This window comes from Carya illinoinensis, chromosome 13 (genome assembly GCF_018687715.1).
Source record: "Carya illinoinensis cultivar Pawnee chromosome 13, C.illinoinensisPawnee_v1, whole genome shotgun sequence".
Classification (NCBI taxonomy): domain Eukaryota; kingdom Viridiplantae; phylum Streptophyta; class Magnoliopsida; order Fagales; family Juglandaceae; genus Carya; species Carya illinoinensis.
The window spans coordinates 28622912-28648935 of record NC_056764.1 but is presented as its reverse complement, the minus strand read 5'-3'; the positions used below and the strand labels follow the sequence as shown (position 1 = coordinate 28648935).

General features: G+C 33.7%; 3 protein-coding genes across 3 annotated transcripts; 2 read left to right on the top strand and 1 right to left on the bottom strand.

The window, feature by feature from the left end:
* The first annotated feature begins 494 nt into the window (after positions 1–494).
* On the top strand, positions 495–5646 carry LOC122292590 (tRNA (guanine(10)-N2)-methyltransferase homolog). The gene is made up of 6 exons (XM_043101019.1): positions 495–822; positions 977–1188; positions 2869–3186; positions 3298–3372; positions 3670–3744; positions 4811–5646. Exons 1-6 carry the CDS (start codon positions 603–605, stop codon positions 5366–5368), a joined length of 1458 nt encoding a protein of 485 aa, XP_042956953.1. The 5' UTR covers positions 495–602; the 3' UTR covers positions 5369–5646.
* A 5504-nt stretch (positions 5647–11150) lies between these two features.
* On the top strand, positions 11151–17054 carry LOC122291108. Its single transcript, XM_043098756.1, has 2 exons — positions 11151–12264; positions 16475–17054. Exons 1-2 carry the CDS (start codon positions 11151–11153, stop codon positions 16789–16791), a joined length of 1431 nt encoding a protein of 476 aa, XP_042954690.1. The 3' UTR covers positions 16792–17054.
* A 2025-nt stretch (positions 17055–19079) lies between these two features.
* Positions 19080–24940, bottom strand: LOC122292992 (transcription factor GAMYB-like). The gene is made up of 4 exons (XM_043101585.1): positions 24197–24940; positions 22532–22908; positions 19587–20577; positions 19080–19492 (listed from the first exon to the last, which is right to left on the bottom strand). The coding sequence occupies exons 2-4, from the start codon at positions 22892–22894 to the stop codon at positions 19353–19355; spliced, it is 1494 nt and encodes a 497-aa protein (XP_042957519.1). The 5' UTR covers positions 22895–22908; positions 24197–24940; the 3' UTR covers positions 19080–19352.
* Positions 24941–26024: the final 1084 nt, after the last annotated feature.

Sequence of the window (26024 nt, the reverse complement as noted above, 5' to 3'; positions counted from 1 at the left end):
AAATTGTCATGTATTCCTTAAGCATGTGACAAGGTTAGAAAGGATATATGTGAGTTTTTTAAAGTTCGACTTTCAAAAAGTATGTTCTTCTCACATACATAATGAACACTTACAAAATAAAGTTGTACATTATAAAGTAAGTTTATATCAGTTTGTAAATTTATTTTATATAATCTCTTTATATATATAGCAGTTTTCTAATCAAAATTAAAAATCTCATCTCATCTTATTTTATCATTACAACTTTATCAAATCTTTATACAAAATATAATAAATAATTTTACATTTTCAAATTCTAATACAAAATTAATATTAAAAAGTTATATTATAATAATATTTTATTCATTATTATTCAAAATATCTCATTTCATCTGTATAACCAAAGTTACCATTTTCCTTCAACTCAATTTGACAAAACAAAACTCTCTTTATACAAAATGCTTTTTTTTTTTAAATATATATATATTTAATTTCCTCTAAACGGTGTCGTTGGATCCACACGCACCCAGCCAGGTCCAGAGGTTTAGGGTTTTCGAGTATCCCTCTGAAGATTCCGGCCCATTACAGTTCGAAGCAACACCACACAAATTCGAAGAAAGAAAATGTGGTATCTGTGCGTGTTCTACCACAGGTTGCTGGATTACAGGAAAGCGGAGGTGGAATCTTTGGCGGAACTGTTTAGAGTATTCGGAGACGACGATGGTGACAACAAAGAAAGCAGCTCTTTGGAGTGGAGGCTTCCCCAGCATCATCACCCGGACTCTCCCTTCCATTTCGTCAATCTTCCTTCAGAGGACGCCGCTCGTAGCATCGCCAATAGAAGTACTCAATATAATCATCGACGTCTACTTGTTCTTTTCTTTACTTGTTGTAGATTAGATTATAGGAATTGTTTTTTGTTTTCCTCTGTATTGGTAGAGTAAGCTGGTTCAATTACACAGCATAGTTTATTTATCGTAGCTTGGTGAAATTGTAGGTATACTAGTGAAGGGAATTTATGAGCTTTGGGGAGAAGGGAGTAGCTATGAGGGACTGGAAGAGTCTATAAGATGCTATCCAGATGAGAGGAAGTTGCCATACCTGGACTCTGGAAGCACATTCAAGATTACTGTTGACTGCTTCGGGAAGGTCATTAGCTTCCAAGAGCAAAATGATCGTATTAAGGGACTTTCTTACATTCCTTTCAAGGTATGGTCTTTGTCCTTTCTATATTATTTATTTCTACTTTGGAATTTCGTTATGTGCTGGAGTTTGCATCACGATTGGTTTTCCACTTTCGTACTTACACATGCACTTCGAGCATCTACATTAATATTCCACTCTATTCTCACTACTGAAATTGCGTAAGAATCAAAACCTTGCATAGAAAGGAAGCCACTGAATGGCCTTCAAACTTCCTTTCTTGAGAAACAAATTAGATGGGGAATAACTTGTTATTTATCTTGTAAGAAAAATCGATGAACGTTTAGGTGGCTAATTAACTAGGTTCAAAATTTTGAGACATTTAGATACTATTTTGGTGATGCTAGAAGTAAATTATGCCAATGCTCTATGCATGGGAGAATTACTTGTGGCACCAATCTACCTGTTTTCTTTGTTGAAATTGATGTGATGTGGACCTCAAAGCTCCTTCTGGAGCTGGAAAAGGTAGCTCAATGTGTTATTTTATCGTGTACACCTACCAGTGATATCGTATAGAAGTTTAAAAGTGGTATTCTTTTGATTTTTCATTTTTTTTTCCTCTAATCATTTTCTTTACTTATCAATTGGAGGCATTTTGAATTACAATATGCATGAAATCATTTTTGTAGATTTGTAGTTGTGTGATGGTTTATCTTGCTTGCTCAAGCAGAAAGGAATATAAAAGTGTAGATGGTAGGTGGCTTGCACTCAGAGACATTCCCAATTATATCTTCTTCTTGTAAATCATATCTTCCTTTTGCCATGATAGTGGTGGTTTCCAATAATCTAATTTTGAAAATCTTGTCCTATAAAAAAATCTATAGGTATAGAAGTTTCATAGTGAAGAAATAATTCCTAAAATTTGCAAACCTTAGTATGCCAATAAGTTGCAGAATATGATAATGAGTGGATGATTCAACCGTTTCTGCCTATAGGTGCTGAGAGTTGTGTGTGGCTGGTGAGGTTGCTTGCAGAGCACCAAATGGGGGGACTCATGAAGTAGTGAATGAGAAGACTCCATGCTCTGATGGTTTTATTTGGCTTTATTACACTACCAATTGAGAGTGTTATATGAGATTTCATGAGAATGTTTTTCACTCACAAGGTGTTTCTAAGAGGATACTAAATGCTTCTTTGTTTCTCCGAGCTTCAAATATTCTTATTTCTGAGGCCAATTAGCTTGATGGTTGAGTTTGTTAAATCTATCAGCGAAAGCACTGGCTAACATGTTGAATGGGGTGATTAGCAAGGTGCAGCCACATTCCCAAGAGCTTTATATGAATGTTTATGCTACGTTCTTCTAACTGAAACTTTTATGGCCATCTGTCCAATGATGCTATAAAGCTTTTGGATGATCTCACTGTTTTATCTTTTCTCCCAATTCATTTTCTTGGCATCCGTTGCTCATCTTACACTCCATTGGCACCATGTAGTGTCTTAAACTTTTATGGCCACCTGCCCCAACCAGGCTTATATATGTAGTAAGGTCTTACTCTACTGGTAATTGCTTTTTGCCTAGATATTTATAGGGAAAAAAAAGTTAATTTTCACTGATGAGAATTGCCAATATTGCTTTGTAACTTAATTCTTGTCATTCGCATTGCTCACAATCAAAGAAATGCTAATATTTATGTGGTCTTTTGTTATTGTTATTGAAAGTGGTGGCTGCTTCCCTTTATGCTGCAGGGTCGAGCTAATTTGAGAAATCCAGACCATAATTTTTGGCTTATGGAAACTGATGACTATGGAACCAATAATGGACTTCCACCAGTCGTCCAAAGACGAATCTTTTTTGGTCGGGAGGTTGGAGGTGCCGATAGGAAGCTTTTGCCAACATATCAGTTAAAAAGTCGCACTTATCTTGGCCCAACTGCCATGGATGCAGAAATTGCATTCTTAATGGCCAACCAAGCATTGGCCACACCAGGAAAACTTGTCTATGACCCTTTTGTTGGCACCGGTAGCATTCTTATTGCCGCAGCTCACTTTGGAGCAATGACAATGGTTTGCTCTTCTTGATCTAAAAAAAAATGATACTATTTCTTTGGAGGACTTACTTGAGCCATGTGCATGTTTATAAATTTCTTTCAATATGAACTGATGTGAATATTTCAGGGTGCAGACATTGATATTAGAGTAGTACGTGATGGGCGAGGCCCTGATTGTAATGTTTGGAGTAATTTTAAGCAGGTGAATGTGCTCGACTGTATTGAACCTTTTGTGCTTTGAAAGTTGTTTTCACCGAAGTACTTTTGAAATGCTTTGATTTTCTATAATCGGCAGCAGACAACCAAAACAGAAAATTTGAATGTTGAAATTTCTTGAGGCAACTAAAAATCGATAATGAGGGTTTCACTTTTAGTTCTATAATTCCAGCCAGTTCTTTCATTTTTTAGAATTACAATGACTTTTTGGCATTTATGGTTCTTTTCCTTTGCTGCAGAGAACTGTTTACAGCTGTGGTTAACCATCCATGTTGTTTTGCAGTATGGGTTACCAATGCCAGTTGCTCTGTTGAGAGCAGATAATAATCTTCCTCCATGGCGTCCTGGTTTGAAAGAGGTCATACCTTGCAAAATTTATTTTTCGTGTCATGTATAAATTTTTATCATGTTTGTTTCTGTTTCTTAATATATGTGTGTTAAATTTAAGTCTGAAAAGGCATCCTTAATTTATTTTGTGCAATGCTATTCTAAGTTTTGAATGGATCCACTGCTGTTGTTATCTATTCTCCTTCTATTATATCTAAATACCCATTTAACCAATAAAATATAGGCGTGCTATAACTGGTGACTTCTATTTATTCATAAAGATGCTACAATTTTTACTAACTTTGGTTACCTATAAAAAAAAAGTGGAAAAAAAAAAAAAAAAACTATTTTATTAACTTCGATCATGGCAAACTGAGACCTGGTATAAAACTTAAGGTCTAGGAAGTCCCATACTTGAGTAGCAGTTTTGCTGTTATGGATTGTTGTCTGTTGTTTACAATGATTCTCTGCTGATGATAGCATGAAAGATTGTTGCTGATAGTACTGCAGTCCTTTTGTTTATGGCTACGCACCCACAGATAAAGTACAGTAATGAGTAAACTTTTCTCAATATTCAGAATAACATGATCACATTTGTGCAGTTTGGTTGGTGAAACCCAATGATGGTCATTCTTTCAGAAATGTTTCAATTTGTTGATCTCGAAGATGGCAATGTTTGACAAGTTTGTCTTGCAAGTTCATGGTTTCTTCTTGAATTTTATTTTATTTTTACATTTCTCAATTTGACAGTAAAAACCACAAAATAGCTTATTTCTGGGATTATAAAGTTGCCATTTTAAGTAATATTGAGGTAATTAGTTTCTGGATAACGTGGTATGAAGCAGATTTACTAAATCATATAGCTACGTAGTTATTTGTATTCCAAAATAACTTTTGACTTTCAGATTTATTGTGGGTAAAATTTGGAGGCTGAATATAGATCTTGTTGATTCACTAGATGCACTATTTTGCCATTACTTTGTTTTGTCCATGTCAACAAGGAATCTTCTTTCTGCATAAGAGCTTGTAGTTCCATGTTTTGATTCTTTCATTCAGTTGGCTGCGTCCTCTGCTGATTCAGATGTTTTTTATGTTAGATATTTGATGCGATAATCTGTGACCCTCCTTATGGAGTTCGTGCTGGGGGACGTAAATCTGGTGGTCGAAAGCTGCTGAAGGGGACCGTTGACCCTTATACAGTTCCTGATGACAAGAGGACAGACCACATACCATCCACCGCAGCTTACAGCTTAGTTGAGTGTGTACACGATTTGCTTGACCTTGCTGCTAGGATGATTGTAATGGGTGGCAGGCTTGTTTTCTTTTACCCTGTATTAAGAGAAGATGATCATGTAGAAGATCACCATTACCCAGAGCACCCGTGTTTCAAACTGATTGCTACCTCCGAGCAGATACTTAGCTCACGCTACAGCCGTGTATTACTGACCATGGTGAAGATAGGTCCCTACACTGAGGAAATTGCAGAGGCAGCTCAGCTGAAACATATAGAATTCAGGGAGAATCATCTGAAGTGGTTAGAAGATGGTAATCTTCACTCTGCAGTTTTTAGTCCAGCTGATCCTCAGATGGCTGCAGCTGGTGATTCTAGTTTGAGTAGAGAACCAAAGCCAAAATATAGAGGAAAATACGTTTAGGCTTGAAAGTAGCTGCTTTTGTAGGCTTTTTAGCTTTGGCAATTATGCCTGTAGGTGACATTTTTATAGTCACCAATATCTCTCATAGAGAGAGAGAGAGAGAGAGAGAGAGAGAGAGAGAGAGAGAGAGAGAGAGAGAGAGAGTTATTTGACCATGGTTTTCTTATTTTTAAGTTTTGTGCTAATGGGACAGATTCATGTTACCCCAGTAATTTTTAGGCAGCTGCCTTTCTTAGCTATGTATACAGACACATATATAGCATTGCTATTTGAGGGTCTCTACACCACATATAATATAAGTGACATATATAATTTATATTAGAAGATAAATTTAAATCTTATAGATAAGATAAAATTTTACCATTTAAGTGATGTAGATAGTGTGTTCTACTTACTAACTTGATAATTGAATAATATAAATATATTATATGCAATCAATAATTTCCAACAACTTGTTTCTTTCTCTTAATTGTAAAAAGTAATAGAAGATTGTTAAAACACGTTTATCTAATACAGTTCGGAGCCAGCCTGTTGATCTTACTGTTAACAATGACCGACAATAACGCAGCTTTATCCGTCTAATTATTTTGTTCATATTTTTTTAATCTTTCAATTCGAATTATTTTCGTGTTTTGGGTGGACTGGTGGGGGCTGACTGCCAGCTGATCATCTCGTGGCCTGGAAGAGACCTACGTTGACACGAAATGCAAGCAATCTAAATTAGTCATGCAAATTCTATTTCTTTTGACTGCATCTGTTGATAGAATATCTCCAAGAATTTATAAGAGCCCTGCATGCTGTTCCATACTAACTATAATTTTTATACAAAACAATAATAATATTATTATTATAAATTAATTTGGTGGTGGCTATGGGTTCTGCTCATGAAATTGCACCGCCATTGATAATAGAGCTTCCCTTATCATATTTTTCTTACAGTAATTTTTTTTTATATTTTCGTTAACTTTTTTATTATTTCATTAGCTTTTATTTTATTTTATTTGTTTGTTACATTGGGAGAAGAGAAAGATGGATGCATGCATATGGTTAAAGTTGAAAAAAAAAAATCTTTTTAATTTAAGCCTTTTCTGTTTGATGGCTGATGGGTAATAAAAAATAAAATAAAATAAATCTCTACGGATCTCATAAATACATTCTCCTATATGCTGGGTCTGCATGTTTTGTAGACAGACAAATCTTTCTTTCTAATCATCATTTTCTTTAATTAAATATGCTATTACTTTTTCAAAATTTTAATTTTCAGATGAAGGCATTTGCTAGATAGGTAGGTCGTAAGTATACTATATGCAGTTTTTTCTTTCAACATTAATCAATGTGCATGTTGAATGCATGATGTAGAAAAGCGAAAGGTAATAAAATGGACAAGAGTGAAAGCTGACTCACTCTCTTTATATTACTCATCAATAATACTCACGAAGCTGAAAACAATTTATCTCATAATTAAGCAAACACTTCTACTAATTAAAGAATTAATTTGAATAAAAAAACTTATTAAAGAATTAATCACATTTTATGTCTGTAATATGGTGTATAGTTATGATCTCTTAAAAAATATTAGCTTGGAATAATTGAAATAGTTTGGTAAGTAAGAGAAATAATATATATTCTATTCAACTTTTAATCAAATAGATAAGTTAAAATATAGATAATATTTTTGAGATCAAAAGTCATTTGATTTATTGAAGTTGAATAGATTAGCTTATATATGCGACAAATTTTGTGGAGAACTTAGTGAAATATTATTGGTTTTATTGAGTTCCAAGGTTTTGTGATTTTTCCATAAATTCATATACATATTCAATGTCAGAACTGATGAGTTTTGGCATTCACTATAAATTAATATGTAATTCATGTATGTGCATGTCACCCATTCATGATGTGTACGTGATCAACATATATAAACCACAAATATTGTTAATACATAAATGTAACTATTTATTTCCATATTTTTCTTGTCTTCCACATGGAGGAAAAAATGGAGAGAAACTAAGAAAAATGTCAAAACATTCAACTAGACATACGTACTCTATCCTTAAACTTGAAAATAAGTTTTCACGAAAATAATTTCACTGCACCAAGATGCTCAAATTTTACAAAATCTTAAAAATAGAGTGTCAATTATTAGAAGATTTAGCTACCATCATCCTAATATAAGTATTTTTTTATAGTTGGTATTTACTATTTAATATTAGTAGATCATCTAAGATGCATATTTGTACATTATTTTGTTTATGAATTTAATTATCTGTGATTTTTGTTCCTTAGATATATATTTATTATTACCAGTCATATATGTACATTTGTTTTTTTATTTTCTTAATTCAAAATTACCTTTTTGTTTGTAATTTACTATCATTTTAATTAGGTTTAAAGCCATAATCAATTCTCACAATTTGTCTAATTTCTATGGTATTATTTAATTTCATGATAGATACAACTTTGAATACACTTTATTCGTACTAGCATATATATTATATGTCTCTCACATTACTTTTTATTTGAAGAGGTTGACTTTCTGGATCTTAATTTGTAGACGTAATGATTAAGAGAAATTGATGTGATTTTGATTTTAAAGTTAATATGTATCTCTCTTTTATATATTTTGTTTAGAAATAACAGAAAATGGTAGGGGATTATTTGATCTCATCATCCATAATTTGTATTGATTTACTATGTTTTCAATTTTTTGCATTTATATTCTTTACTTTTCTATTGATTATACACAAACATTAAATTCATATCATGTAAGACCATTTGCCATATTTGGAGAACGTTGCAACACAACCTTCACAAATAGGTGATTCAACTTGATGCATTAATTAATTTTTTGTAAAAAATTCTATTATTTTTATTAAAAACCTTTTCTCACCCAACTAGGCATTTTTTAAGAGGTCAATACGCTAAATTTTATTGAATGTCCTCACTTATGGCGGAGGAAAATCGTGATTACAGCTAAATATCGAGAGTTACAGATAATCCTAAAATTAAAAATCAGGTATCAAAATGAAATTCAATAACACTATTAAAAGAAACCAATTACCATAATGCACAAAACACAAGTCAAGTCAAAAACACAAAAGTATATGCTTAACCAAAACCCTACAATCAAAGTAAGACTAAGTAATAACAAAACATGCTTAATAACAAAAAATACTAGTTTTATTGATGTTGTATAACTTATAAACCTGTTTAATCCATTCGAATAGCTCCCCTAACAATTTTGGAAAGATTGTCTCTAGTATTGAATAACAACTGTGTACCTCTAGTGTCCCATTTAGCTAATCTGTTAGTAATTTGATTTGTTTCTTTAAAAGAGTGATAAAGACGTATCACCATTAATATCCAATGTTATATAATTTGAAAAATAATTTCTTTTATTAAAAATAAATAAAATTTCCGGAGTGGGTGAGAATTAGAAAGGATTGGGGATAAAAGTAAGATAAGTAACGAAGAGAGGAGAGAGCGAAGCCTTATCTTTAACTACTACTTAATAGTATTATATATTCCTTCTTAATATCTTTTTTCCTATTTTTCTCAAAAAATTCGACTTCTATTTTAAGAAGCCTGATTTTGCTGTCAATGAATATTAATTTACATTTCAGTTTTAGGAAATTCAAAGGTAATCGTGCATAGAAACCCATTTCATAGATATTTGATTTTTTTTATTTATTGCTTTTGGGTTTGGTGCTTATGACATAATGGTTATGCATGGTACATTAGTACTGATGATTATGTTTTTGCTATAAGCCTGCTCATCAAACTCAAATTTAGGCCTTAATCTTATGAAAAATAATACAACAAAGAAATTATATTAAAAGATATTATTTTAATAATTTAACCAAGTTTTTAGAACCCATGATGGCAACTTAATTATGAAAACAAAAATTTTATATGTAATCAATTTTACGTATTTTTTACGCATTCTACTGATGTGATTGGCTACGTCATTTTTTTAATATAAAATAATTGTTTTAACCAATCGCATCAGTAAAGTGTACAAAAAATACGCAAAAATGACTAGATATAACATAACTCAATACAAAATAACCAAGATGTCATCTCTAGCCAAAATTTAATTACAGCTAGAAGTATACATAAATTGATGCCAATGCTCTAATTAAGGGAGGAATTTTCACTCACTTATTGGAAGTTGACACGTCATGATGAGTTTCATGTTGAATTGAGAAAATATCGTGAAACGTCACTACTCAGATTATTTCCCAAACAAGGTGGACAACACATGGGTCACACACGCAGCTCATGGCGCAAGTTTTGTTGGATGCAATGGATATCAAAACCAACCAAAGATCGCAATTTGAATATTGAAATTTGAAGGTGTGTGAATGGCAACATGATATTGGGTTTTTCTTCCTGCATGCCTAAAGAGATTATGAGGAAAATTAAGGGAAATAAAAAGAAAATAAATGTAGTAAAGAGGTAGCCACCACCCAAAGGAAGAGGGCTGGAATTACAAAACCCAGTCAAAACAGGCTTAAAAATCTAGGCAAATGGCAGTGCATGGCGTCACGCATATTGAAGACTGCTAGCACATAATTAATATGGCAGCCACGCATCCATGTAAATTGATCATTTTGTGATAGTTGGAACAATTGATCTGAGGAAGACGGTTGATCCCTTGGTTGGACATGGGCACTTCTGCTTGGACCCCATATTTTTAGATATATAGAATTATATATGTTACATTCTACATTCCTTGCAAGGGATAGAACACCTCTTCCCCCCTCCATAGGAAGCGGCCACGAATCATTGAAGATTTTCAAGCTAGCACTTATATATAACTTATGTCGAGTTATTTTTATATATTTTTAATATATTTTATTGGTGTGATTGATCATATATAATCGTAAAATATATAAATATCGTATAATTATTTTAAAAAATAATAAAATTTACTATTAAAAAAATAGACTTTTTTACATAAGATCAATCCGTAACTACTCGATCTATTTTTTTAAAAGAGCAATGCTACATACAGTCACTTTTACGTACTTCATGTGCACTCCACTAATATGATTGGCTGGATTAATTTTTTTTTAATATCCAACCAATCATATCATTGGAGTGCACAAAAAAGTGCACAAAAATGACTGCATATAAAATTTTTGTTTTTAAAATAACTATACAGTGCGTACTTATTATTGCAAATATTATTTTTATAATATATATATATATATATATATAATAGCTTTAAATGGGATTATTGCTTTGGAAACCGAAGCCTAAGAGCTTTGGCACAGAAAGGTTTCGTAGTTGAATTGATTGCAGTAATTAAATATTAATTGGCAGTGGAAAAATCTGTTATACTTTTGGAAATTTAATGAAGACCGACTTATATGCAGAGAGGCTGGCTAGGTTTTTTCGGAGATTCTCGCCATGTCACAGTTCACACGACCAAGATCTTCTCTCCTCCCTGATCTACATATATGCCCTCTTTTCTCAGATCTCATTCTTTCCTTTTACATTCTCTTATCCCTTCTTTTTCCTTTTCGACTTCTCTCTTTGATAGCTGCTCTGCTAAGATACCCATCTTCATATTCACCTCAAATCTCTTCGTAGCTCTTTCCTCCTCCTCCTCTTCTTCTTCTTCTTCTTCTTCCACTTCTTCTAAGAATACCAACAGTTGCAACCTCTATTCTCTTCTTTTTTCTTTGATAATAAATAACCTTCTCCATAAGTACCCCCTCCTTCTTCTATCTGATCTTAGAGTGATTCTTGTTTTGTTCTTCTTTTTCTTTCCCGAATGGATATTGACGCACAGGAAAACCAGTTTGAAGGAGATAGTCACGTACCTATTGAAGAGATGGAGAAGTTGAAGGAGTTCACTTTTTCGGGAACAATATTGGACAACGATGATCAAGATGGAAAGCCAAAAGCCATAAAAGAAAGCCGTCGAGATACTCGTGATGATCATCATCTAAACCTTCGTATCTGTGACCTTTGTGGCAAAACATTCAGTGGTGGAAAGGCTTTGGGAGGTCACAGAAGATCACACTTTCAGACAAAGAAAGCTGTGGGGCTTTCAAAGAACATCAAGAAAAGTGTAGCAGGTGCTGATTTGAGAATGGATTATCATCTTATAAATGGTTATCGATGCCGCATATGCGACAAAGATTTCCAATCAATGCAATCGTTGTCCGGGCACATGAGGTTGCATCCTGAAAGGAGTTGGAGGGGGATTCAGCCTCCTATACTTCCGTCAAGAAGAAACAGTATTTCTAGCTCAAGCACATCAGATTCTGCAGATGATCACAATATAACTTCTACAGATAAACGTATGGCACCCAATGTTGATCTCTTGAAGTCTCTGTCTAACTGGTCACAGACTGACAGAAGAGGGCGGGGAAACATTGGTTGCGCTTGGGCTGCTGAGATTATCATGTCTTTTTCTAGAGAAAAAGATTCACCTATTCCCATACATTCAGTCTTGTTCATGGATCAAAGAGTTGATCCTTCTGCAGTAGTACCAGAGGAACAAAGCATGAAGAAACTTAAGACAGTCTCGTGCACGGATCAAAGAGTTGATGCTTCTGCAGTGGTAGAGGAACAAAGGATGACGAAACTCAAGATTCATGGAAGTGGTACTTCCGGCAGAAAGGAAGATGAAGAGAAGAAGATAGCGAAGAAGAATATTGCTGAAGGTGGGATGCCAGATGAACACTTTAAAGATAGGTATCAGATTGGTCAAAAGAAGATGAACAAGAAGAAAACCTTAAAGTGTTGGGAAGAGTCGTTGATAAGGAATTCTGAAATGGAGGAAGTTGATCATGACTTGATTGATAGAACTCAGAAGATGCCGTACTGTTATGAATGCACTGATTGTGGTAAATCCTTCCCCACTTTCCAAGCCTTGGGTGGTCACAGATCAAGCCACAACAAAGACAAGATGCAAAAATCAAATGCATCATCACATGAAGCTGCTTCAGCTGGGGATCAGGAGAAAACCAGTGCCAATATTAATCATAGATCATGGTATCAGACAGTAGGAGTTGCCGAAACTCCATTGAAAGAAGGAGCATCACCAGCAGAAGCCAACAGTACCCCGTCTGCTGCAAAAATAGCATCCCCAAAAGAAGCCAGCACTAGTACTGATCATGATCAGTGTGGTGCGAGAAGATTAACAATGGGTTTTGATCTCAATTATAAACCTCATTTTATGGAGGATCATGAATATGTTTGATCACCTGCTAGAAAGCTTCAATCAGAGATTGAAAAGCGCAGTAAGATCAGGAACGTTTTGTTTTCATTAAAATTCAAAATTAGCTGCTGCTCATGGTATGATCATCAAATGCTTATGCTTAAATTTTGCTCATTTTAATGCCGTCATTAAGGGGTCAAATTCCTACCATCTATATTATATATATATATATTGCTTGTTATAATTTGCTGATCTTATTTTTTGCACAAAAATTAATTGAGAATCACCCAACAAAAAGCATTAATATTGAAAGAAACTGGGACTAGCTAGTACTCCGATTATATAACGTAAGTAAGATTAAATCCTTTAATTTGAGCCTTGAGCTTTTGAGTTTCCAATCATCATGTCATTCTTACTTAGCCAAGAGACTCATTTGCAAGGGAGCTCATCCACAAAGAAGTTGGCCCACTACAACAGTTTTGCCTTTTCCCTGCGATTGTTTTTCCCGCAACGTCGACATGTGGTCGCAGCTGCCTCTAGTCTGTCAACTTGAGAACAAACAAATAGGCCAGTAAAAGGAATTATATATAAATATATTTAACATGAAATTAATTTAGGAGCTGGTGATTTAATTATGAGGTAGGAGTATTAATTAGTTTTCTTATACTTGCAGCATGAACTTCAATGAATTTACTTATCAAAAAGAAAATACTGTTTAGGCATATGCTGCATCCATGATCATGAACTAAGTACTACTTGATGGGCATGATCTAGATCTAACGGGAATAATGATATATATTAAGTAAATATATGAATAATTAAATTGTGTGCAAAATAAAGAAAAGCAAAATAACAGAAATAACAGAAATTATTTTGACCCAAGATTAATAATTATTTGATAATGATGCAATTAAAGTTTAATTATCTTTTAATTTCGGATCATATAAAAACAAGCTACAAATAGTTATATTCTATGAAGCAAATTAAAGATAAGAATATTTTAAGGAATTATCATGTAAGTACATCCATGCATAGAAATGAAAGGATCACGATCAAGATATATAAGATCTTAGATCGATATATAGAAGAAAATTCATATTTTTATTTGTTATCATCGATATATATATATATATATTTATATATATAACCCGCCAGCACAGGCTTCTAGGTTTATATATATATATGAGTAATATTAGTTAGGTATAAGTCTCAGATAGATAAATTCTATACAAATCTTTTCAAAATATAAATTAAGGCAATCTGGAAATTACTAAAGTTTAAATTAGGAGTATGAATGAGAATATTCTTTATAATATATGTTAAGAATTGAAAGCCATTAAGGTAAAATATTTTTTATTCAAATATCATGTCATTCAATTGAAAATTTTGATAAAAAGAAAGGGATCTATCTACTACCTGCACGTACCTATATAGAAGCTTATATGAAAGAAGAAATATTTAATATTTCCAAAAGCATTTTATAAAATCTATTGTAATAATGAAAGTAAGATTTATATATACATATCAATACATATATATATACAGAAAATTTCACTTTTTCCTGGAATTGATCAATACAATATCCTAGCTAGATTCTTGATTTAATTTCATATGTAAATATTGTCATATATATGGAATTAGCAACTCAAGCAACTATTATTTTTTAGAGTTATTCTCTTTTCAAGTCGGTATATAGAACACGTACACATCCATTGACCACATCACTTAAATGATAAGATTTGATTGTAAGATTCAAATTTTAAAATTTTTCTATTTAAAAATAAAACTTTTCTTTAATAAAATATATGGCATGTATTGATCATAGTAGCTAGCTAGTACGTACTGTTGTTTCAAAATTTTAAAAGCATGAAATTAAGAGAATTATCCTGAAACTATATATATTTTAAAAAAAAAATCTGTTACATCTAATTATTTTTGTGTATTCTTTACGCACTATGTTGATGTGATTGACTAAAATATTTATTTTATATTAAAAAAATAACGCAATCAATCACATCAATGAAGTGTGTAAGAAATACATATTCTTTATATATTCTATTAATATAGTTAATTGCATCATTTTTTTTAATATAAAATAATTATTTTAATCAATTATATCAATAAAATATATACGTCAAACTGACGGTATGGCAAAACTCATATATATTAATTATCTCTAAGGTCAACCAGTTCTACTACGTACTGATCATAGTGCTACTACTCAGCTAAGTGATGAGCATGCATGTTTCAGAATTTTTAAACTTACTTAAGCAACCGAAATTAAGGATATTAATCATGAAAGACCACAGTACTCATGATGCGTTAATGATGATCTTATTATATATCAAATAATACTGATAATTTACATATAATTAATTAGTAGTAAACTATATATATTATTATATATTATGAAATTAAATTCTATTGTATATAAAGCACATTTAGTAAAATATTTATATAATATATATAATTTAATTTAAAAAAATAAATTTTAAATTTTATCATCAGAATATAAAATAACTCATATATTATATATAATATGAATTAAGAGGTATATAATGCTTCATAATATATACCATATTGGGTTTAATTAAGATTATCAGTATGATATTATTTAGGGCCGTACAGGACGTTTCTCAAAAAAGACACGAAAATCTGCGAGATTTTCTCGTAATACAAGACCTCGATCGCCTTATAGAACCCTAGCTAGCTATGGCTAATCTTTTCCTTTTCCTTTTTTCTTTTCCTTTTTTTTTTTTTTTTTTTTTTTGGGATAAAAATGATTTCTTTTTGAGTTCCCTAATTTTCTCAAGAGTTTTTATTAACCATGACTAGTTAACAATATGATCTTTGAGTTTGCTTCTCTTCACGGCATAGCAGTTTCTTGGTAGTTTTTCTTTTTCTTGCTAATTCTCAGATGTGTCAAGATAGACAGGAAAGTCCTTCTCATGAAGAGACTAGGAATGCCAACGGGTTTACTTCCATTAATGGAAGACCAAAAGCCAAAGAAGAGAGCCTTCAAAACCATGATGAAGGTGCTCCAAGAAAACACTCGTGTGCCTCTTGTGGTAGAATATTCAAGTCTGGAAAGGCTTTAGGTGGTCACAAGGCAAAAGGGAAGTGCTTTGTTAATGCCAGGAAGGGCTTGGATCTGAGTATTGGTGGAGATCATCATCACCAACGTCGCATATGCGGTGTCTGTGGTAAGGATTTCCCATCTGTGATGTCTTTGTCCGGGCACATGAGGGCTCATCCTGAGAGAGATTGGAGGGGAATTGAACCTCCACTTTCCCAGAAAGTTGATAATGATCACAGTAGTTTTGCACTGGAATGCAGCGAGGATTCTGATATCGATCTGTTGAAGTTTCGACCTCCCCGCTCTAATACTGACCGTAGGAGAGAGACGATGGAAAGTAGTAGCTGCGCTTTGGCTGCCGAGGGTCTCGTGTGTCTATCTCGGGGAAGCCAGCCGTCTCTGACAGTAAATCATAAAAACCTTGCAAATAAGAAAGCTACATTAGAATGCAAGAAATCTGGATTATCAGACTCATCCTTGAAAAGAAGGATCGATCGCTCACTCTTTAATAAAGGGAGAGGTTTGAAGAGATCACTTGTTAAAGCATGTAAAGGAGGTCCAGTATCGAAGGCTAGAAACAAATTAACTGGCGATGAGACTGGTGAGGATCATGAACAAGAGTTCATGGAAGAGCAATCGTCACACAGAAAGAAAAGTGCTGACGAATTCGTGCCAGTTAAAACCCAGATGAAGAAGAAAAAGAAGAAGCAAGGAAAGAGTCGGAAAATGATGTTGGGATGCTCACCAGATCCTGAAGAAACCTTGAAATTGAGTAAGAGTACTACTGCTCAAATGGTTCCTGATAATGGGTATATATGCAGCAATTGTGGCAAATCCTTCTTAACATTCCAAGCCTTGGGTGGTCATAGATCCATCCACACCAATGATAAGAAGCTGAGACAATCCAGAGATTCATCATTTGCTGATGCATCAGTTGAAAAAGCTAAAAAAAGAAACAAGACATCTTCTCGTCATGTGGGTCGGGCTCCTGATCATGATGATGGTGAGCACATAAGATCATGTGTTTGGAGAGAAGTAGAATCACCAGGTGAAGCCTCTCAGTCTGCCCCTAAAATAGAATTGCCCCTAAAAGCTAGCCAGAGTAGTACTAATATTCGAAGAATATTGGATTTTGATCTTAACGAACCCTGTGATATTATGGAAGATTAATCACAAGGCTGATCAATGATTCATCCTTTCCAACTTGGACTTTATTTTCTTCTCTCATGCCTCTTGCTCCATCTCGGAAGTATTATAGATATAGAGCTGCCTGCCTATTAGTTTCTCAAATGCTGGCTTTTTTCCTTTCTTGGATTTTTGTACTAGCTGCATGCAGCTTTTAAGAACAGTTGTCAGTCCATATTTGGAGCCACATGAAGTACATGTTCTTCTTATTTTCTCATCTATTTTTGTTACCTGTTGATATTTATTTTTATTGCCTCTGTCACGTCGTTGTCCTCAATCAATATATCCACAGAGATCTAGAAGTTTAGGGTTCTAAATCAGTTCTAGATCAGTTCCTTCTAAGCTTGTTTTAATTTCTTGCAGGGTTGGATTGCTATACTTCATGAGCACATTTTGACTTTGATAATCTAAGGGGGTTCATGCATACTGCATTATATATGTGATATGATCATGTTCATGATTTCCAAAGTACCTAAAAACCATTTAACTAATAATTAATTAAGATTGTTCGCCACAGATTTAGATCCCTTAGAGTTTCTACCCAAACTTTAACTAGGCCTAGATCAATATAAAGAAGAGAGATTGACTAGTTTAATGTTGTGGGATCATTTTATATGTCTATCTTCAATTATAAGAAATCCAAATCCATTGGCTCAAGCTAATGAAGATTGTCATGTGTTGAGCACTGCCACAATATCCTAATTCAAATAGATTAATTTTTCTATTCAATGAATTCTACTACTTATTTTTATAAATAAATATTTTTATTATAAACTACATCAATTTATAAAATTTATTATATAAAATATACGTGTAGAACTAGCATTTATCAATTTTTTATAGATTTATCGACCTTTTATTCAGGTCTTTACAGTGATGTATGACTTCGTCAAAATGACCAGTGCTATTACTGAAAAAGAAAGAAGAAAGTACTTTGCGCAGACCCGGACAATCTGAATTTCTCTGATCGCCGGCTTGACTATAATGACTTCTAAGTTCTAATATATAAGTCAACTTTTCCAGCTTTCAATTATGTTTTTGTCCAAGGAATCATTTATGTCATCCGCTGAGTCGATATAAATTGAGTTTGTTAAGAATATTAATGGGTCGAAATTTTTACGAATAATAATGAATCGAGATGTCGAGGTAAGTTAAGATAAGTTGAATTTTTAGATTAAAATTTTTATGAATAGTAATGAGTTAAAATGTTAAGCTATTTTGATATGAATTGAGTTATTTATGAAAAATAATGATTTGAAATGGTCAAGATAAATTTAAATATGTTTAAATGTTAAGATAAGTTTAGATAGATTTACGAGAAGTTGAAAAAAATTATAGATCCGCTTGTAAAAATATGTTGAGTTTAAAAAGATTGTAGATCCCATTTATAAAGAAGTTTTAAATTGAAATGAATTTAATAATTTGAAAGTTGGCTGTTTGAATGTTAACTCGGCTTAAAATTAGATTATTCTCAATTCAATCTAAATTTCAAATGAGGCCTTACTCTTATCAGCTTCTGTACTTACATCAGCTTAAAATTAGCCTCTTCTCAATTCAGTCCAAGTTTCATACGAGGCCTTACTTTTATCAGCTTCAGTACTTACATTACAGATGCATGCCAGAATCATCAAAGATGAAGCTCGAACGAGAGTAATAGTTTGTTCTGGAGTCATAAAGCCACGTGTTGTCCGATCGATAATATCAGTGTACTGTGTTACAATTCTGGAAATTGATGTCCACTGAATCACTGATCAATCTATGGAAGGTCATGATTGGAATTGCAATCTTGTTAAGGCAAACAATGAAAAGAAGCCAATCTGAGATCAACCATGCGGTTTTGTTCTCAATTATGAGCCAGGAGTAATGTCAGACTAAGACGGTAAAAAAAGGAATGCAAGAAGAGGAAGCAGATTATGGAATATTAGTAGAATCGCTTCCAGCAACTCCTAGAATTTTGACACCCAAAGTTTGAGGAAGGTGTGCCTGCAAACCATATCATGCAAGCACAACAGCATCATTCATGATGTGCTTTGAGAAAATGCTCCACCAAGAGCTCTAATTACTAAGAACAGGTAATATATCTTGAGTGCCATAAGAATATATACCAAAACAAGCCAAAAACCATCAAATTGCCAAGCAGTGAAGGTTAACATCATAAAATCTAATCAATACGCTTAGGAAAACTAATTTCACACACCTTTTTGTTGGAACATGTCGTTGGGAATATTATTGAAACCAAATCTTCCAAGGCAGCAACAAAGAACAAATAATCATGACTTGCGAAGGTACGATAAAATACCATAAAAATTGTCCCCCAACAGCATATAGTTCAATGTGTACCCTCTAACAAACAGTTTTAAAGACGATTTTGGTTCCATGAAGGTTTCAATGATCTGCAAGAATTTGAAAGAAAATATTTGTCTCGTGCACAAGATCTAAGTCACATTCTGAATATAACAACCACAGTGTTTCTCTGGGAGTAGCCATTGCTATATTCACACCCAAAAGTGCCTCATATGGCATCTGTAAGAATGAGCTAATCCTTATCAATGCTCATTCCTATGCCCAAACCAACACAGGTCAAGTAAAGCATCTGGCCTGGTAAAGTCTATCTGACTTGAAATTTCTTTCTTCACGAGATAATGACTTGGATCCTGATCAACTGTTTCAGGCATGGCATCACATCCTGCATAAGAATGAAAACAAAAATGTATCAACATAACTATATATTTCATCTAACAGAGTGAAGGTGATGCAGCATGGTTTTTTAACATTCTCACCCAGCATGGTTTCAACTGATTGGTGTTCATCTATTGAGCTTCCACTGACAGGTGTATACTCACTGAAAACTGATGCAGCAGAATGACCTAAAGGTGAATTTGGATCACCATCCGTCCCACAGGGATTCATGGGCAAACGTTTCTTCACATCAGGCATGACTGAAATATCCAAAGTTTCCTGGGGAGGATTCTTCCTCGAGTCTTTCAAAGTTCGTGACTCATAGAGTATTGCTTCCAACAGACCACTGCTCCTCGGTGAAAGACAACCTGAATGAGTCTGCTCTGTTGGAGGAGACTGGATCAAAGTATCAACAGATTCAAGCGAAGGAAGAGGGGAAGCAAGCTTGCCCCAGCTACCCGGTTGAGTTTCTGAATATTGGAGTGAAGGGAGCTCCAACTTCATAGCCCCAGATATGGGCTCGGAAGAAGAAGAATTGCCATTTAAAAGGGCATGGCTGCCCAAAAGACCACCAAAAGGTAACTGGTCATTGGTGTTAAGATCTTGATCAAATGAAGAAGAAAAGTTTAAGGATTCAGCAGCCTTCATATCACATGTATAATCCATGTAATGATTGAATACTGGGAGAGCACTGCTGACACTACCGTCCAAACAAGGGAACAGGGTTTCTGACTCTCGGAGGCGTTTGAGGGGATGCATTGTCGGGAACAGTATGTCATAAGTATGGGAAGAACTAACACCTTGTTTGAGCATGCTGCTTGGAGGAATATCAAGAAATTTTGGCGAGTAAGAGAGATACCCACTATTGAGTAAATTATTGAGTTCGACAACTGGAATCTCAATACTGTCTCCCTGCAAGAGATCATGATGGTGTGTGTCCCCAGTGGGCAACGTCCCCATGTGATTGTCTTCACTCCCATTCATTAATTGAAAACACACATCGGGTGGATAAATTGGTGAGCCAGAACGCTGCAGTCTCTTAATTCTCGTATTCCAGTAGTTCTTTATCTCATTATCTGTACGCCCAGGTAGCTGTTACAGGGAGAGAACAAAGAATGTGAGAAAGATTGACAGGTCAGTCTATTTCTGCACATATGAGCACAATGAATAAATAAATAAATAAACACATGTGACGACCTTTAGAAAGAAGTGAATGTGGAGTATTAAGTAATGTAGTGTTGCAGGACTGGTAAAAAGTGAAATATAGTCAACACAGTGATCACCGTACAGCTGTCTTTGGCTGCAAGGAATGGACAGTGTGATTTGCAATACACCAAAAGAAACTCAGACTAAATTTTCACCGTGGAAAGGTGACCTTATTTGTAGAGAGAAAAAAAGTCATGTAAAGTAGTGGAACCAAAGCTAACAGATGAATCGTGTACAACTAAGAAAACCAGAATGTTTGCCATATCAATTAGCACATAATAAAAAATATAAATTGTGCCGAAAACTAACCCAATGGAAGGTTTACAAGAGATGGGAATCTGCTGCCTAGCATTTATCTAGCTTGTTTGATTGTTGGGGGATTTTATTTTAGCTGATTCTAACATTGGTCTCTTAAGTGTTAAGCCAGAGTAGTATAACCTGATGGAGGACCAACTAGATGGTTTGGAAGGTTTACAAGAAATGGGAATCTGAATTCTAAGGCCCTCCTAGGATTTATCTAGCTTGTTTGATTGTTGGGAGCTTTTATTTTAGCTGGTTCCAAGTTTCCAAAATTGGTTTCTCAAGTGTTAAGCCAGGGTGGTAATTTTAGTATTTGTATGGTTCTCCAGGGGCTTCGCTATGAAAGCATAAGTAACTGTGTTATAAAAATATTAAAAATTCTGGTATTTTTCTACAGCCAGTTACACGAGCCTGTGATGCATTCAACCCCAAGAAGTGAGTTCTAGAAACCCTAGTGTGAACCAAGGCCTCTTCCTCTTGCTTTCCTTGTTGTTTCTCCGTTTTTTCTGATCACAAACAATCCAAGAAACTGAACCTTTTAGCCCTCAAGACAATCCTAATCCTAGATTTCAAGCGTGCGCCCATTACAGCGCCTCTTGGGGCATCAGAGAATGATCTCCACTGGTTCCTCTTCACACAAAGAGGATTTAAGCTTTGCCTCATTATCAAATCAAGTAATAAGAAAGTATCAATTTTGCTAAGAGGCAAAAACGATGGTAGTCTGAATTTTCTTGAAAACTTTTTTGAAACAGCTTCCCTAATTACCAAAGAGTCTTTGTTTGAACTTATGCAAGAAAACTGGCAGATTACTAGCTTACAAAGATAATAAAACATGAGCTATAGGCAAAACATGAAGTCATCATATGGCATATGGCATACCCAAATAAAAAACTTGAAAAAAGAGCAATTATTCTGAAATAATCAATTCGTGCATCTGTATATCATTTGGGCTAGTAAATTAACGGAATAAGACTAAAAGCAAGCCAATTATACAGGCATTTTGCAAGAAAGCTTTTAGCAATGCCCCAATCAACATAATATCTTTGCAGTAACCAAAACATTACTTCCAAATTTAAAACTAAATAGATTCAACTTTGGACCATTCTGTTCTTGAAGAAAAGAGGAAAGAATTCAAAAGTGACGCTACAAATACTGAAAGTCCCACGTATATCAGTTTGTTCTACGAATATCAGTCTGTAAACATACACATATACAAAAGTATATGACATGCATGCCTGAATGTACTGAAGCCTGTAAATATAAATCTAGATCTTTTTTCTTGTTACGAAGTAGCAAGTACAAATGTATTAAAATAGGTTGTGCATCTCTGAATGTGTAGACATGCTTGTATGTCCATTGACTTGAGATTTTGCTGTATCATGTGACATAGATTCCACTCCACCCATGAAACATGGGCATGAGGTGTAGTACCCTATAATCGAACATACCATTCACTTGTAAAAGCAAATGGGCATAAGTACGAGAATATATATATATATATATTGGAAACTAAGACTGAAAGTGGAGAAGTGCCACTAACCTCTGCAGCCATTCGAGCCCATTTGTTTCCCATCTTAGCATGGAGTTCAATGATACAGCGCTCTTCCTCTGGCGTGAAAGCACCCTTCTTCAGATCTGGTCTTAGGTGATTCGCCCATCGAAGACGGCAGCTTTTCCCACACCGGGAAAGTCCTGAGTGCTTCTGTACAGCATTCCAATTCCCCTCTCCATGTTTTTTAACATATTCCACTAAAATTGCATCTTCTGCTGATGTCCATGGTCCTTTCTTCAAAGGGCCCCCTCCTTCTACATTTCCTCCAGCTTTAGCTTCTTCAACTGATACCAAATCACGGTTACCCTTAGACATTTTTTTGCTCTCACTCTTGTTCGCTGTGCCCATCATCTCCTTAAATATTCCTAAAAGATTAGGAAAATTAGCATTCCAATAAATAAAAATGCAGCAAGTGATCTGGCATTTCTTAACATGAACATGCTGATTTAACTGATAAGAGCTATTAGTCACAGCAGCTGTGAATAAACATGAAATAGATTCGAAGGAGGGAGATTCTAGCAATAAGACGACAATAATTGGAGGAGAAACTTCCCCTGAACCCCCCCCCCCCCCCCCCCCCCCGGCCCAAAAAAAAAAAAACAAAAACAAAGATTTGCTGGAAACCAAAAAAGGATTCAAAGACAAAATCGTAGCTACAACACTTCCTAGCAGAAAATTTCGAATTTCAAAACCTTTTACACTACAATGGGAGTCCTTATTGCTAAAAGACAGCAAAATTTATATAAGCTTTTATGGGTAAGCTTTTACTGGCAGATGAGATTTAAAATTTTATGTAAGAAATCGAGAGGATTTGGTTTCTCATGTTCTAAAATGGGAACATCTAAGACACAATAGCTTTATTATGTTATTTTTTCCTTGGTCACAACCTAACAAAGCATAAAATCTTTACAATTCAAATAAGAACATAATTCAGAAGGATTGAACCAATTGAATACAAGATTGGATAACTTGCAAAACCCATAGGAGCATTACACTTGAAATGGTCTAGTGCAATAATCCAGCCGAGGGGAGGGGAAGGGGATTACAGAAAAAGGAAGACAAAACCTATCTTGAACTTTCTTCTCAATTACTGAAAATAGCTTTTACTGCTGAACTCAAACGCACTTGAATAATTTCAACAAAAATATGAGGCCTCATTGGTAACTTGAATAATTTAAACAAAAATAAGGGGCCTCATTGGTAAAAGTAAAAAAAGAAAATATTCATAGCATAACCCGTATATCAAAAGACACAAAAGAAAATGAAATTTTTGCTTTTCAGTTCATGCTGAAGGGACTGGCTTCTGTGAATTTGTAGCTTTAGGCTCATTAAAAATTTTGAGTTTCCTAGTCCAAATTTAGGACAAATATAACACCAAATACGGGAATAAGATTCATTAATAGAGACAAGCATAAAATTTCACTAACAACCACAACAACTACTACAAGAATAATATTAATTACTTCCATTATTATTATTATTATTGTTTGTTTTTTTATCGGTGCTATCATCATAACAACAATAATAACAACCTATCTTACTATGAATAAGGAAGGGCCCTATCTAGGTCCCATCATTATGAAACTGCAAAAGATGATGTTAATAATGATACTGAACAGAATTGGCAAGAAATGTTCTTCTTTTCATTTTTACCTGAAATATTGAAGACTGCTGGAGTTGCAGAGCTCAAACGAGTGGTATCAGAGACTGATGATTTTGAAACACCCGTGCCCACAAATCCGAAAAACCTTACTTAATCCAGAAAAAGGAACACAAATTTGAAGCAGAACAGTTTTTTTTTTTTTTTAAATATATATATATATATATATCCTCAGGAGCCCGCTTCAAATACTGGACTTCACCAAAATTAACAAAGAGTTCCACAAACTCAAGCCTTGTTCAAGCAGCGGAATAAATTAAAAGCCAAATTGAAAACCCACATTCAGCTCAATTTTGATCCACCACTGACAAATTTAATACAGAATCAGAAAAGCAAACGACAGAGAAGCTCCCAGATCCAGTTAACAAAGGCCCACCTCAGTAACTTGGAAAAAAAAAAAAAAACGCCAGCCAGAAGTGAAGACTAAAAAAGAAGGTGGTGAACGAAAGGGAGAACAAGAAAGAGGTGTAAACGTATAAACCTCCTGACCCTAACCGTAGTCAGTGAAGAAGAAATTAATGTTGGATCCGACCATAGAGTCAGAGACGCGGAGAGAAGGTGAGAGCTGGGCAGAAGAGAAATGGGAATGTTTTTCTGAAACTGAAAGAAATGGTGAATTTTATGAAAGATAAAACAATCAAAAATAAAAATAAAAAAAAATGGAAGAAGAAACCTAAGCCAAATAGAGAAAAGAGATGGCAACAGGAGAGGAAAAGTAGGAGAGAGAAGGGAGGAGAGATGACCAGCTACTTTTTTTCATCTTCATATTTATAAATATTTTTTTGAGTATATTTCACACTTTTTTTTGTACTTCTTAATTTTTTCTTGCTTTTACACCATCAAGTCATTAGGCCCACATAGTCTCACTATGAATTTTTTTTTTTTTAATGTATTTTAGTATCACTTTAATTTATATTTATAAAAAAATAAATTAATTAAAAAATATTAGATATAGTTATAAATTATACAAATATTATATATTTATTTTTTAAAAAAATAAAATTTATTATTAAAAAAGTAATTTTTTCATATTAATTTTATATTAATTTATTTTTTAAAAATATTATACGAGAAATTGTAATTACAAATATTTTTTTTATTTTATTTATGTAGGGAGAAAAAAGATCTACAATTAAAAAAACTTTTAATAGAAAATTACTTTGTTTGGAGTCTTGGTTTGATGTAGGGTCAAGACGCGTACGAATTCCATTTTGACCGGAGACGGAGCTCTAAAGTTTTACCAAAATTAAGGTCAGACCGCTTTAATAGCAACTTATGCATCATATGCTGTTTTCCATTTCTTTAAATTATTATTAATTCTTTTTTTTTTCTATTGTTATTTTTTAATTTGAGTTTTTCTTATCCCTATATTTCTTTTATTTGAATTTTTTTCATTTTCTTTATTACATTGGCTATCTTTAATACTTTTGAAATGAGAAATGATATTTACAGTCGTGGTTATGCAAGCGGCGTGCAGTCGTTTTAAAAAAAATAAACTAATATGGGATCCACATGAAAAAAAATTAACTTTTTAATCATAAATCCCACTCTTTTTCAAAGCAATTGCGCGGCGTTTGCAATTCCACGACTGTATGTAGCATTGCTTAATATATTTTGCATATTTCGAGTTACAATATTTTTTAGTTTGTATCCAAACTTTCAAAATTGTCAATTTATATTTTATATTTTTATTATTTTGTAATCGATTTAAATCTTGTTTAATGTGGTGTCCAGAGTAAAGGGATGTTTAAATTAGAAAACTATTTCATTTTATCTCATCTTATCATTTTAATTTTTTCAAATTCTCACATAAAATATAAT